This window comes from Apostichopus japonicus, chromosome 8 (assembly GCF_037975245.1).
Source record: "Apostichopus japonicus isolate 1M-3 chromosome 8, ASM3797524v1, whole genome shotgun sequence".
NCBI classification, from domain to species: domain Eukaryota; kingdom Metazoa; phylum Echinodermata; class Holothuroidea; order Aspidochirotida; family Stichopodidae; genus Apostichopus; species Apostichopus japonicus.
This window is the reverse complement of record NC_092568.1, coordinates 25,688,649-25,703,417: the sequence shown is the minus strand read 5'-3', so window position 1 is coordinate 25,703,417 and position 14,769 is coordinate 25,688,649. Positions and strand designations below refer to the sequence as shown.

Genomic DNA, 14,769 nt, shown 5'->3' with positions numbered 1-14,769 from the left:
TCTCTCCCACTGGACATCCAACTGGATGAATGGATGGATGGATGGGTAGGTGGATGGATGGATGGATGGATGGATGGATGGATGGATGGATGGATGGATGGATGGATGGATGGATGGATGGATGGATGGATGGATGGATGGATGGATGGATGGATGGATGGATGGATGGATGGATGGATGGATGGATGGATGGATGGATGGATGGATGGATGGATGGATGGATGGATGGATGGATGGATGGATGGATGGATGGATGGATGGATGGATGGATGGATGGATGGATGGATGGATGGACTGATGAACGGATGGATGGATTTCATGTGCCGTTCCGAAGAAAATTCAGATGGTTTTGTGTGTGTTGACGACATCGATGTTGGTTTCCAGCACTGGGTCTCTGTTCCAGGTATCTAGGCACTTTTCGTCCGAATACGGCGGGCAAAAAAAAAAAAACAAGAAGACATCAGGGAAATCTTCCGAAACGAACATTGCGGAAACATTGAGTGAGATCTTGGCTATTTAGTCAACTGCTGAGGGAGTGGTTCAAAATATGAGTCCATTTGGAAAAAAGTTTCATCTCTGCATCAAGATGCATTCATGGGAGGGAAGAAAAAGACTAGAATTGAGTATTGTAAAGCCTTCTCAATATTCAACCTTTTTGGTTCCAACATTTGTTTTTAGATAAAGGCTCAAAACGTTTCCACTTGCTCCCCCTTTCTCGTCGTGTTGTTCATGACAATTTCAGTGTGTCCTGCATGTCAAACCCTTTGAACTACATTTTTGCAGTACAGATTTAAATGTTGCCAGCTAGTATGTATACGATTTTTTCGTGCGTGCGTGCGTTATGAAATGTTCGCCATTTAGAAGAAAGTTTGGGGGAGGGAGGGGACCCGGGAGGCACGTGCCACCGATCCCCCATAGTGGATTCGGTCCTGGGTAATATAGTCATCAAACATGATACAAATACACAGAGGGCTGTAGCAATAGGTGGTTCAAGCTGTCCAGGCGGTGCATTAATTGAACCAGGGGTCCAGGGACCCCAGAGGGTTGGGTTCAACATTTTGACCAACAGATTACATCTGTCAGTCATGTTTTTGCATGAAATATGGAATGAGTGACAGCATGCTTATGCCATATACTTTGTCTAATTCTTTGACAATTTTCAGTTATCAAAAATGCATGTTAACTGCCCACTGCTTTCACGCATATATTTTAATTCAAGTAATGTTAACAGTACATCCGACCTGCTCCATCGATCGTACATCCAAGCTTTGTCAATGCCAGAAATTCATATACAATTAGCAATATAAAATTGATACACATGAAAAATAAAAATTTCAATGAATCTGACAAAGTATACGGATTTGTGGATTTTTTTCAAATAAAAATCCGCAATTTAAAATTTTATAAATTAAATTAAAAACCAACAAAACAGTTGAAATTTCGAGATTATATACATCTATAAATATTTTATGGTGAGAAACGTATACAATCGAAATATTGCGAGAGAAAATCTCGAGGAAAATTGAACATAAACATGAAAGCAACAGTAGAAATTCGAAGATAAAAATATTTGTCATTTCCAATGCGCCCGTAATAATTTACTCTTCCCAAGTATCATGAGCGGGACGTGGTCTTTTTTCGACTTAAGTCTACCAGCACAACTTTTATGGTTGAAAAACGACATTTTCTGCCTAATTTTCTGCAATAACCAACATTTTTGCAACTACTGATAGTATGTAATATGTTAAAATTTCATACCTATAGTATTTATTTACTCCCCTGAACTCATAAAAGAAAAACACATACATCGTTGGCTGTTCAATGGATTTGACCTTTTCCTTCCGGAGAAGCCTCTGGATCCGGGGCAATATATAGGAGCGATCGCCACCCCCCCCCCCCCCCCTCGGAGTACGACGAAAGATAAAATTTAACTAAAAGCAAGAAATATCATTAAAGCCCTATTTTCAGGTTGAAGGGAGCTAAGCGACCCTTCTCAATCTTAATTCCATTGAAAGTTCGTCTGCTGCATTATACAATATTACTCTTATTATTGTTTATTTCCTACAACGTGGGTGGCATTTTGGGCAAAACTTTCTTTGTACATCATGGCGCTCCGTTAAGTGTAATAATGCTCCCTTTGTGAGAAATGCCCCTTTTAAAATGCCGCCCCCCCCCCTCTTTCCAAATTTCTGGCTACGTCCCTGCATTAGGTTCATAGGCCTACTACGGGGAAACGTTCGCGGTCGGGGAATTTGCCAAATGCAAAAGTATTTTATTAGCACAAACTTGCCATAAGACCTAATTACAGACCCAATTTGTAATCTACATATGTCTCCAAAAGCACCACGTCTAAACCATATTTTCCCTGGAGGGAGGGGACAAACCTATACATGAGAGCAGTGGCGGACTGGCCACATGGGCATTTGGGCAATGCCCGGTGGCCCGGTGGGCTGGGGAGCCTGGTAAAAATTACAGCCCATTTTCACAGTAGTTCCAATCAATCAATCAGAAAATATTTATATAGCGCCAAAATCAACAAAAGTTGTCATGGAATACAGTAGTTAATGGAATACAGACGGGCTATGTGGTAGAAATATATTTTTAACTGGGGGAATAAGCTCATGAAGTCACCATGTTAGTTAGTCTGTTAGTTCGTAACAAAAGAACGTGCTATTGGCAACCCGTCCGTGCTAATGGACTTTATTTAGGGGTTTTTTTCCCCATTTTTTTCAAGCATGTTGTCACAGAATGCTAAATAAAATCCAGTCTCAAACATATATTTTTGTCTATATTTGTTTACGTTTTTAACTTTTCTCAGTTTAATCAAGTATTGCTTCTGGAAAATTATTTTTTGGTCTTTTTTAAAGAATGATTGTAACCTACAAAATTGAGAAATATAGTACCATTTTGCATCTAGGCATTCTGTAACTTCAAAAACATCTCAATGGGAGGGGGACACCCCTCCCCTTAGACCCCTCCCCCAGGCCGGCGATCACTATGTAAGCAACATATCAGAGAATAATGGGCCGGTCTTAGGTGAAAAATGCCCGGGCCGGCTTTGAGACCCAGTCCGCCCCTGCATGAGAGTCGTATTCAGTGATCACACAACCACACCCCTCCCCAGCAAACACAAAAACGTTTTTAAAACGTTATTAAAACGTTTCGTCTTTTGTTTTGATATCGTTATTTGTGGTGTAATAAATATGTCACGAAAACGTTTTCAGGCTATTATTTCAAAACATTTTTTCGTTAAAACATTAATATAATTATCTCATAAAAACTTTATGCCAACGTTTCTATAACACCACATTTAACGTGATAAAAACATATGTCAGAGGCTCTTTTAAAAATGTTTTGATAACGTTTTGTGTTTGCTGGGTCTTTCGTAAATATTTGATTCGCCTACCCCTAGCACTAAAACCGTGGCAAATTGGTATCCCCTCTTTTCCATGTATACAGCAATTGAGATATTCTATGTACCAGCATTCAAGCTTGTTGCAGGCTAAAACGTTCATTTCTAGCGCCATAAAATTCAACCAATCTAAAATACTTAACGCATGCGCATAATGATTGTTTTCAGTGCGAAATTCGTGTAGTATCACAATGTAAGCAGTGCAGCGACGCTGCTGTCTCCCCGGTATCCAGTATCTGCTACATACTTACAGTAGGCAAGGCTAGGCTAGTTTCTAGTACGTATGGTGTTGCATACGTATGCCTGGTAGTATAATGCATCATTTATTTAGCGTACCGTACACGCAGAGTAGCGTAGGCTTAACCGTGGCTCAGTTATAATCCTGTTTTTTAAACCAGTTAAAGTTCAGAAATGCAGTCTAACGGAAGAGAGTGTGCAGAAAGCGATGGTGAAGAAATGGAAGTCGACCATAGCTCGTCTGAAAGCGACAAAAGTGATGATGAAGAAAGCGAAAGTGGTTCTTCAGGTTCAGAAGATAGCTCAGGTGAGTTTTGCAGGAATAACGGTATAACATAGGCTAGGGCCTAGGCCTACTCGGCTAGCCTAGTAACTATAGGATACAGCCTTAAAAATAGCCTAGCCTGCGCCCACCAGTCCCTGTTTTATAATTAACTGAAGGATACAGGGAAGAAGGGCAATACAAAATGTTACCGGGGCCTATGCCTTATTCTATCTTTGTTATGGCTTAGGAAAACTGCCAAGCCAACTCACTAAGTCAGTTTTTTGTATTGATGTTAGACTAGGCCTTCAGTGTAACACTAACAGATCAATTTCGGGTACACTTATACCTAGAAAGTCTCTCTTTAGGGTGGACTGAAGTTGTTTAAATTTAATTAGATATCCAGTTAAAATGAATAATGCTTCCCTACTGTGACTCTGATAATAATATAATAATATATAATAATATCCAATTGAATATGTATGTCTGACATTTGTGTATACCTGCACAGTAGGAGTAGTTCCATATAAAGGATGACACTTCCCGAAGGTTGCGAAGTTTTGTGACGAAACCTGACTCTTTCTGACGGTTTGCCATTTGGACTTCTGAAAAAGCATTGTGTAATCCCCTGTTATTTTGTACCACACTGACTGTCTATTCATGAAAAGAGTATCTTGACTTAGTTCCCCAAACACAATGAAAAGCGTCAATGATCTGTACGTTTCCTAAGCCAAAAGACTGGTAGGAAATTAGCCCTGTGAAACCGCAAACTTGTAAACACACCCCATGTTCCTCAAGATCCACGACTCTATCTTATTCCATGTGTAAAGTGGTGTGATATAATATTTGAAAACTATGAAACAAGGTTTGTAACCAAGAAGGATGAAAGAGACGCTTACCATAGAATTGGAAAAGCAGCAGCAACAAACATTGTATTGAAAGACAAATGACAATGTCATCCAGTTATTCCATAGCGGTGACAGGATTGTTTCATTTTTGCCACCATACGATTCATAACATATAACCTAACCTTTCTCTCCATCCTCCCAATTCTAGAATAACTGAGACTTTCTTTAAAACAATATTCTGTATATCGATTCGAAATACCAGTTAATGATTATGTGAATTTGTATTAAATACAGTATGCATCGGTGCACAAAAGTTCTTTCGGCAGCTAAAGTGGCACACAAATGTCAATGAACTGCTCTGGTAATCTAGGTTGCAGGATGACTACTTGGGCCGCTTACAAATGTAGGTCAAGCAGCTAGTTATCCTACACGTACATGTCAGGGCTAGTCCAATCAAAAACTGATTTGTAATTAATAATATTCACAAAATATAGTTTCTGCTCTACTATCTAATGTGTGTATTATCATTGAGCAGCCATTTAGGTTATTTGGTTAATGTTCAGTAATAAATGTCAGCCATACTAAAAAACTGGTATGCAGTACGGCTTTAACCTTCCAAGCACCAATAGTTGCACTCCATAGTATGAGCCCCTACTGTACAGTCAATGTTACACTGCCATTTCACATTGGCCTAACATGAGTGCAAAAGGAAGGTACTAACGTATTAACACATGAAAAAAAGGTTTTAATAGGATGATAAGAGATTTAGTCCATATTTACCCCAAGGCATCATTTGCTTCCTATCCTGGTTCTACCTATCGAAGTTAGTTTCCTGTCTATTGTCGTGTGAAGTTTATCGCATAAAGGCAACTCGCTGCACAGCAGAGACCGATTTATGTTGTTGGGCAGACCGCCAAGAATTTGGGTTTGTTTGGGTTTGTTGATTACCCCAACAAATGCACCAAAAAAGTTAAAACTCCACTTCGAGTTATGCTATCTCATAGTCATACTGATTGATTTTGAAATGACGTTTAATGATATGTCAATGTCCTTCTGATTTCTTTAGAGTATAATGAGGGAGTGAGTGAAAGCAGACGACTGGAATGTCTTGATTTCATGAATGAGCTCGAGCATCAGTTTAATTCTCTGCGAGATCAGTGAGTATTTGATAATTTGTGTTAGAAAAAAATGTTTTCCTTCTTTGTTGATTTATTTGATAATTAATGCAAAACAAATTAAACTAAACCTGCTAATTAATTCAGGTTGACAATAACTTCTACAGTGCTTGAAATACATGTCAGGTTTACAGTTCCCATCAAAAGCTTAAAAATGTCCAGCGAAAACAAATGGTCATTTGTCAGCGCAATAATTAAAAAAGAGGTTCTAAGTGGGTAATCACCCTTTGACAGTCTTTGCAGCATTTCTGGTCCTATTATTATATGCAGAATGTAAGAAGATGCAGATGTTGCCTTACATCTATCAGTGATGACTCTTTCTTAATTTTTGTCAGGCTTCTGCTGGAAAAGAAGCTTCAGACAGAATTGAAACTGGAACAGATTAGACGAGAAGATGGGGAAGAATACATAAAGCCTCTTGATTGCTTGGAACAGATGAAGAAAAAACGACTAGAAATTGCTAACATCCTCAGGGAGCTCAGGCAGAAGAATATCAGTAATAAGTATGACTGCGAGACAAAGGCATCAAGGGAACATCTTGAGGTAAGTCCAGAATCTGCAAGCAGAATTTCTACCGTACCACTGGCAGTTCTTAAATTCCATTTTAATATGATATACATTTTGTATCTGTTGATAGTCTTTTGAAGAAAAAAATATGACTTGACTGTCAAAATGTACTTCTTGAGTGTCTTGCATGATTTTAGTGAATAATTAGTGTTCAGAATTTGTGTAGCATGGGCTGTAAAATTTGACTCTTATAATATACTATGGTTTCTTTGTGAAAATAACAGTGCATTACATCATTGGACTTGTGTGACAATTTGACTGTTTTGGATAGCATGTTTTTGATGCCTTAGTGGTTAAGATTTTCCCCAAATGTTTGCACACTCATCAGATCTGACAAGCACATGTTAAGTGTGTATTTTAATGGCTTTTATGTTTACTTTTAACTGTGACAGATTAAGGTTGGTATTTGCTATTAATAAGGGTAAAATCAATGGCCTCATGGCACAGAAAGCAAATGTATGAAACATTGTTTGGTTTAATGTTTGTAAAAAGGAAAGTTTTAACAATTTCTATGAACAGTTCTGTATTTTAATCTTGATACATTTGGCCTAAATAACTATACTTGGCATCATAAATTGAGAATGATCATCTAACCCCCTCCCCCAACCCCATCCCTGCTTTCTCTCTGCTGTGCAAAATTAGCCGGTAATGTACTTTGATGGTATCTTAGTATTCCTGAAGCGATGGAATTGAATGCCAACAAAATGTGGCAAAATCTATTCAAAAATCAAAATTAACGTTTAAAATATGTATTTGCTAAATTCATTTTACTTCTACTGCAGAGCGAGAAGAGGTTAGTAAGGGAGGCCTTAAAAGCAGACCTGGAAGACAAAGTAAGGAAACTTGAAGAGGACAGAGACAATATAGACCTGACAACAGGTGAGCAAATATTGAGAGTTGGGTCTCATAACTTCTTAGCTTTTAGTGGTCATGACCATCTTTGAGCTGTAACCTTTACTAAAGTTTAAGTTTGTTAACATTGAACCATGCTCATGACAGTCATAGTTTTTGAGATTTTTAACGAACCATGCATCAGGCCGAAAGACCATTGTGGATGAAGTCATGTAGAAATATGCATAAAACTTTTGCATCAGATAAAATTTGACACACTGGCAGAATTGATTTGAAAATCTCAACCATAATTGGGTATGTCACACACTAAGCACTAAAGGTAGTCTCTATGCAGATTATCGATATTCCTTGCAGCCGTCAATATAAAGATATGTAATGTCCTGTTGAATGCACACTGTAAGGGAAGTAGGTGAATGGACTCGGACATTATCATTTCAGCATGAGTGCAAAAACTATTTTTTGTATATATTCTGTTTGTGATATATGAAAGAAACCACAGCTGTTAAAAACTCTTCTGTCTCTTTCCCTAAGTTTTTGGTATAGTTACTAGTGAATTAAAAGCCAACCATAACTCAGTTTGCTCTCTGTTAGAAATTATTGTACCGCCTATATATATATACGTATCAAGCTATGTGTCTTATGTGACACGTCCTTACAAAGAAACTGTTTGTAGATGTGTGTGATTGAGCACCGAAAAAACACGATATCTGCGACTGTATTATGGTTGTGCACCATCTTTCTTTGTACCAGTTGTAAATACAAACAGAAATTTTATAGCATATTTTATGTTCTATCCGCTCTGCCTCTCTCTCTCAGAAATTTGGAATCACAATCAAAATCTGAAAGATAAAGGGAAAAAAACAGATTCACAATCATCAGACAGGAAGAAGAAACCAGTCTCAGTATCAGATATCCTTGTTAAAATTAACAGAAACACATTTAACCAAGTATCAATTGTTATTGTTGCAGTTAAAGGCACACAAGGTATGTGTGTGTATGTCAGAATGAACTCTTCTGACCCATGCGTGTTAAGAATTGATTGATCGTAAAGAGATCTGATGGCTTTAATGAATTGTTTACTGGCAATTTTCTGTATAGTTAGTTCAAAACAGTATCCTAATAGGTATTTGTATCACAAAGATAAGAAGTTTTCTGAATTTGGTCATAGTTTGTGACTGCATCTAATTGTAACATCGGAGTGGGTGATGTCATGTTGGCAATTGGGCGAAGAACATCTTTGTTCTTCTTTGTAATATTTCACTCATTTATCCCCAAAGAGAAATACTACTTCAGCAAAGAGTTGCATTTAAATGAAGTTCTAATACAGAGAACATTGGTAGCAAAGCAAGTATTCCAAATGTATCAGGTTTCAAGGGTAAATGAACAACAAGATAACACAGACGCAATTTGTCGGCATTTTGGCATTTTCTTGATTTTGGAGGTCTCATTTTTCAGCAATTAAACTACCTTTCATATGCCTATAGAGTCTATCCCATAAAACAGGAATATAAAAAATTAGGCTACAAAAACATTGTCGGTTTGTTTATTTTTCACTAAAAAATGTGCTATTTTTAGTGATGAATTGCTCCTAAAATGCGATGGTGGTGACAAATTGCAGAATTTCATATAGTGGCTTCAGCTCTGCTTGTTATATGTTACCAGTTATCTAGATACAGCTGCTCTGGGAATGTGATACAGTAGTTGTAGGCTACATGTGCTAGTATTTTGTGTGGATGAATAGCAAACTTCTCAAGATATTTCTACCAGGGAGAAAGGAAATAACTGTCAGGAAATATACGTGGGGTCCTCTAACTTTTAAGATAAAAAATGCATCTATTTCAGCCTTTTCTGCAGCATCACACTAACAGTATAGTGACCAGTGCGGAAGCATCTGTGATGAGTTTTGTAATTGGTTTTTGTTTTGATATCCTTGACCGTTGATTCACGTCCATTCGTTGTTTATTTGTTGCGTGATGAAGATATCCTGGATGATTGGACCACAATTATGAAGGTACGAGAACTAATCAATTTTGTTTGCTGAAAGGGGGAGAAAATTCAAAGAGGAGAATTACAAAATTCAATTCAGTTTATTTTCTATATCCTTGTACCAAAAATAGCATAACATATCAATTACAAGAGAAAAAGTAGAAATAATGACAAATAAAAGAAACTAAAGGAATATAATAATTTGTTACATATTATGTGGCCTTAGACCCCACCGCTTTTCTTCACCCAATAAAGAAAGACATGAAAACTAAACATATTAATACAAGTTGCCTGAAGGATTACAAAATTGGTAAAGATTGAATTTTGACATTTTGTAAAACATTAAAGACTATGGCTGGCAGTTAAGATTTTTTTTCTATACCACTTTAATTTTATGGGAAAGATGCAATAACAGTTAGACTTTCATACTTTGATCATGTTTTCAACAGTCTGCAATACTAAAAGCATTATCTTTATGTGTAAAATATTGTGTGGGCCAATCGAATTAATCTGCACGTAGTTTACTGATAGTGAGTCTGTTAAATTAACTGTTTTGGATCTTTGATATTTGAAGAACTAATTTTCATTTTGTATAAAAGTGTTTAATCCTTGTTGCTTTTTATTCTAATGTCATAGGCAAGGGGAGCTGTGGCAAGGAGAAAAACAGATTGTAAGTACATGGGCAAGCACCTGCTGTTGTTTATTTGGTTGTACCTTTATAAAAGGCATATTGCCCTTTCTCCATAGTTTCAGAGTATGTTTAAAGCCTGATGACATTATATCAAAGAATAAGCTTTTCGCACCACATCAACAGTTTTGGTATGTTCATTGATGTGAATATTTACAATGTTGGAAGTCCCAAACAGACAGGAGTCTTTTCTTTTTACGTTGCTTTATGAGAGGCACAATCCCAATCAACTTAAGCTTATATAACAGAGATCCTTGTTCTTAAAAATTACCCCAAAACAGCTTACAAAAATATTGCTCCATTTGTGTGATATCCACGTTTAAAAGTAGTGTCTGGGTGCTGTCCTCTTGGTGGTGCCAGCAGGATCTGAAAGCTATTTCTTCCCCTTGTTTTTTCCTTTTCATATTTTCAAGTTAAAATGACAATTAAACCAATGCCATCTGTAGCTCATCTTAAGAGCTTCAACATTTTTATTTCAGCATTTGCAAAATCCATCTGCATTACAGAGTATAAATCTTCAAAGAAAAAATTAAAACATAACAAAATAAAGAATTTGGCTCAGTGATGATGTCATACTTAGACTTGATCAAGTCTTCAGCCTTGTGTGTGGAAGAACATTAAAACTATGACATCTTCCAAATGAAAGTTGATTTTTTTTTAAGCTGTTTGGAGAAGTTGTGCATTACATATATCTCTATCACAGATGAATAACAGGCTGGTGCATTACAGGTGTGTAGACTTTCTCTTGAACTCTTTGCTACTGTTTTTGACACTTTTACAGCTGAAATTAAGCATGACAAGAATCACCACTCTGTGAGGTTTGTAGAAGGCAAGCTGCAGTATAATGGAAAATGGTTCCATAGGAAGGACAGAGTTCTGGTTCGAGTAAAAGATGAATCTGCTACGAAGTAAGTTTCTCAAACGCAAGCTGACATAACTGTTAAAGTGACTTCTCTTTTCTTTAATTCCCCTTCTTCTCCTTCCCTGCACCCTCCTCCCGGTGCACACAAGGATTTGACTTCAACATTGTAAAATATTTGCCATGTCTCTATACAGCATAGTAACTTGTTAGTGGTGTAATCTCCCTCTTAGAGGTCAACTGCTTTGATTTTTGTGTTTGTTAACTTTCTCTATCAATTCTTGCTTGGCATTGCATCAACAATAGAGATCAACATTCATTTGAGTTAGACCAGTGTTGTAAGTGTATCATAAACTTGTCATGTGACAGCCCAACTGTTAAGGTTGCCTAACTGTCATTTCTTCTGAGATGTTGACCGAAATTAACCGTGTACTAAATGTGTTTTCCAGATATTGCTCTTAGATAGATCACTCTTGAGCTTGTCAAAGCTTATTTCGTGCAACATCATCTATGATTACGTTTGACTTTAGCTCATCCTTAAAGCATCCTGAGTCAACAATTACAAAGGAAGCATATAATTCTCTTGCAGGGCCACCATCACATCTATCAACTCCTGGGAAGTGTGGATCAAGAAAGGAGATGGCCTGAAGTTCAAAGTTCATCTGTCAAGCTTAGAGCAAGGAAAAGCTACAATCAAACATATTGGATCATAACATTGTGAGTAGACTTTTAATAACATTTTGATATTATTTAACTATGCCAAGGCAAAGTATTAGCAGTTTGTTATAAGCAGTGTGTCAGTTGTTGAATGATGGTTGCAGCTAACCTAGTTTCTTGCAATCAGTTGCTCTTTTCTTAAAGAGTGACTACTGGCACAATATTAATTAGCTAGACCATAACTGCTCATCGATCAAAGTGGGCTGGATCAAGTCTAGCTTACATGCCAATAGATCAATCTCATAGGAAGCTACTTTTGGAAACAATAGCAAATAATTTACTGTGATTTTGTAAATTTGTCAAGGACAAATGGTGTCAGTAAGCTGACATGTTATTTATATTAAGTATATGGAAAATGTTCTGCCCTGAGTTATTATAATTTCTGACACATTGGATTAACAAAGACAATTAGGTAGCAGCTGTGGAGCTGACATTGTCATTATTTAGCATTAGATGGGCATTACAGCCTTTCAGAACACTTTAAAGTTATCAACAGAGACATTAACCTGCTTAGGCTGCTTTGAAATATTGCCTTTTATTGGTCTACGATATATCAACACTAAATTTCTGCATCAAGTCATCCTTCAATAAGAATCCCCCGTGTCCTATGGCAGCTTCCAGAAAGGATGACGTTATCACGGTCAAACAGGTTATAGCACTAGTATAGAAATTAAAAAATATCTATGTATAGAAGTTGCCTCACAGACTAAATTTGTATGACCTCATTAGGTGGAAGTCATATGTATCTTCTGTTAAGGTACTATTTTCTCATCCTAAACAATGTTTATCCTAAAATAAATATCCGATAATTGACCTGTCCTAAGTAGTTAGATGAAGCAACAACTTGCATTTCGTGTGCCAAGGCTATGTGAGTGTACATAATAAGGACAAAGGATGTTTTTGAACGTTGTATAGAAAAATCTCAGTATTAAGTACCTTGCATAATGCCATAATCTTTGCAATTATCTTAAGTTGGTCGTGGTGTATAGTTTTAACCTTGAGCAATCTGGTTTCTATGACTACGAGATAACATCCCACTATAGTTAAATCATGGATTCTTAGCTGTAAAGGTCTGGAGTGGAAATGAAAAATTTTGAAAGTACTTACACAAATCATGCCAAACTGCCAATTTAGTTGTTTTCCTTTTTCTTGACCATAAGGGTTACAACGATTATTTCCAAAGGGGAAGGATGAACTAACATAGATGTAATATTTTGCATTTTAATCCCAACAGAGGACGTTGGTAGGGTCAGTGAAGACAGTTTAGATCCTGCTATACCATGGTGCTGTTGCTATTCAAGAAGAGAGGATGGATCCAACCACTCAATGGAGGATGACTATCGTTGAGAGAGGAAGCCTGAATCGGTGGAAACGTCAAGAGAATGTTCAAGTTGTAACATCTTTGGAGAGATTTTGTAATTTGGCCCAAGCATGGATTGAAGCAAACATGTCCTTTCCTCTAGGACTGAAAGTTTAACAGAACATTGTCGAAGTTCAGACGTAAATCTCAACTCAATGCCAAAACCGCTTCAAGAGGGTGCAGAAGTAAACGGTGTGGAGGATAAAATGAAAGGAGTCAAACCCAACCATCATAATTGTCGCTGTAATAGTCAGTGAATGGGTTCCCAAAAACCCTATTTTCATTAGCGACAATGTAAAACAGACGTATGTGTGTCATTAAAATCTACAGTATGAAATACCATAGCCAAAGTCACATGGAGTGTTTTCAACAAGCAAATTTTAAAGTGAGAGTATACTACCATGTTATCAGCCATCACTTCAGCCATATTAATTTTGATTTCTGCAAACGTAAAAGGATAGAACCAAATGCATGATGCAAAGTGCTGTTAGAAACCTCTCTAGCTAATAGTTCCAAATTGGATATGATATTTTAGACACCGTGACACGTCCATGATGTTTTCTACATAAATAGCACTAACCCACATATTCAGTCCCCGATTTTTCTGGTGACAAAATTCAGTGGAACTAATATTGGAGAGAAAAATATTTTTCACTGCTAGTTCAAAACCACATGTCAATATCTATGTAACACAAGATATGGGTAATTGAATGTAGCCTTATTTCTTGTCTAGCTAAACTTTCAACTACTCCAGGAGTTTGGATCACAGGAGAGGGGCTGTGATGTCATCTGGTTAAATGCTCTTCAGAAGAAAACTTTACTTAGGCTGTTGTAATCTTTCTGTTGATTTATCCTTGAAACCTGATACATCTGGAAAGTTTGCTTAGCTGTCACACATTCTCTATACTCATTATTTCATCAAAATTAATCTTTTTTATGGAAATATCCCTTTTCCTCTGTGAGTAAATGATTGGCAAATTAAAAAGAAAAAGCAAAGACATTTTAGCTGAAGTGCTCTGATGAAGTCATCCACTCTGCTGTTGCCAGATGAATTCACAAAATATACCACAAAATTTGCAAAAAGTATGATCTTCGCAATGCAAGGTGCTATAAGGATGTGGTCTTACGTCTAAAGATTCAGAAAACTTTCAGCAATTTTGCAAGCCATCTACTACATCCACCAAATATCCTTTTAACCGGAGGCACGATTGACCAAAGCTATTACAAAGAATATACAGACATGGTATACAATCTGTTGACAGTTAAAAGCAGGCATCTTGGTTTTGACTTGATAGCTTGTTTCATGAATCATGACAAAAGCAAACACAATCATAATGAGTATCAAACAAGAGCATATTCACTAGATTCCGGTGACAACTTATTTACAAAATAATAAAAGTTGAAGAAATCCACTTCAGTTGAGACTTAATGGTATGTTACTGTGTTGGTAGTACTCACCAAAAGAATTCCACAAATGAGGCTTTTATTTACTTACATTTCCTACCAAGACATTTCTTATGTAAGATGGGAATGAATGATTTAGTCTTGATATATGCCTCAGTATGCAACACTTGATGTCTAAACTTTCAATTGGAGAATCCCACACCCCTCATAGATGGGAGGAGTTTTGTAAAATTCCTCAACTCTGGCCCTCCCAAAAAATTTTGTTCCACTACCTACCCCTGTTGTGGGTTTTAGTTGAGATTCTCGCACAATCATGCTTTGATTGGGAATTGCTAGCAGAGATCTAAATGAGTTTGGGAGGGGGGAGATGATATGATTTTATAATGACTTTCATCCAATTCT

At 37.0% G+C, this 14,769-nt stretch overlaps 1 protein-coding gene across 1 annotated transcript; it reads left to right on the top strand.

Moving 5' to 3' along the window:
- Positions 1 to 3,596: 3,596 nt before the first annotated feature.
- Positions 3,597 to 12,978, top strand: LOC139971285 (breast cancer metastasis-suppressor 1-like protein-A). Its single transcript, XM_071977609.1, has 10 exons — positions 3,597 to 3,956; positions 5,826 to 5,916; positions 6,270 to 6,477; positions 7,284 to 7,380; positions 8,170 to 8,262; positions 9,300 to 9,364; positions 9,976 to 10,009; positions 10,809 to 10,935; positions 11,476 to 11,603; positions 12,838 to 12,978. The coding sequence occupies exons 1-9, from the start codon at positions 3,824 to 3,826 to the stop codon at positions 11,597 to 11,599; spliced, it is 972 nt and encodes a 323-aa protein (XP_071833710.1). The 5' UTR covers positions 3,597 to 3,823; the 3' UTR covers positions 11,600 to 11,603; positions 12,838 to 12,978.
- Positions 12,979 to 14,769: the final 1,791 nt, after the last annotated feature.

Coding starts and splice junctions, on each gene's coding strand:
- LOC139971285 (XM_071977609.1), top strand. CDS start 3,824: ATGCAGTCTAACGGAAGAGAGTGTGCAGAAAGCGATGGTGAAGAAATG. Junction 9,365..9,975: donor ATTGGACCACAATTATGAAG/GTACGAGAACTA, acceptor CTAATGTCATAG/GCAAGGGGAGCTGTGGCAAG. Junction 10,010..10,808: donor GGCAAGGAGAAAAACAGATT/GTAAGTACATGG, acceptor ACACTTTTACAG/CTGAAATTAAGCATGACAAG.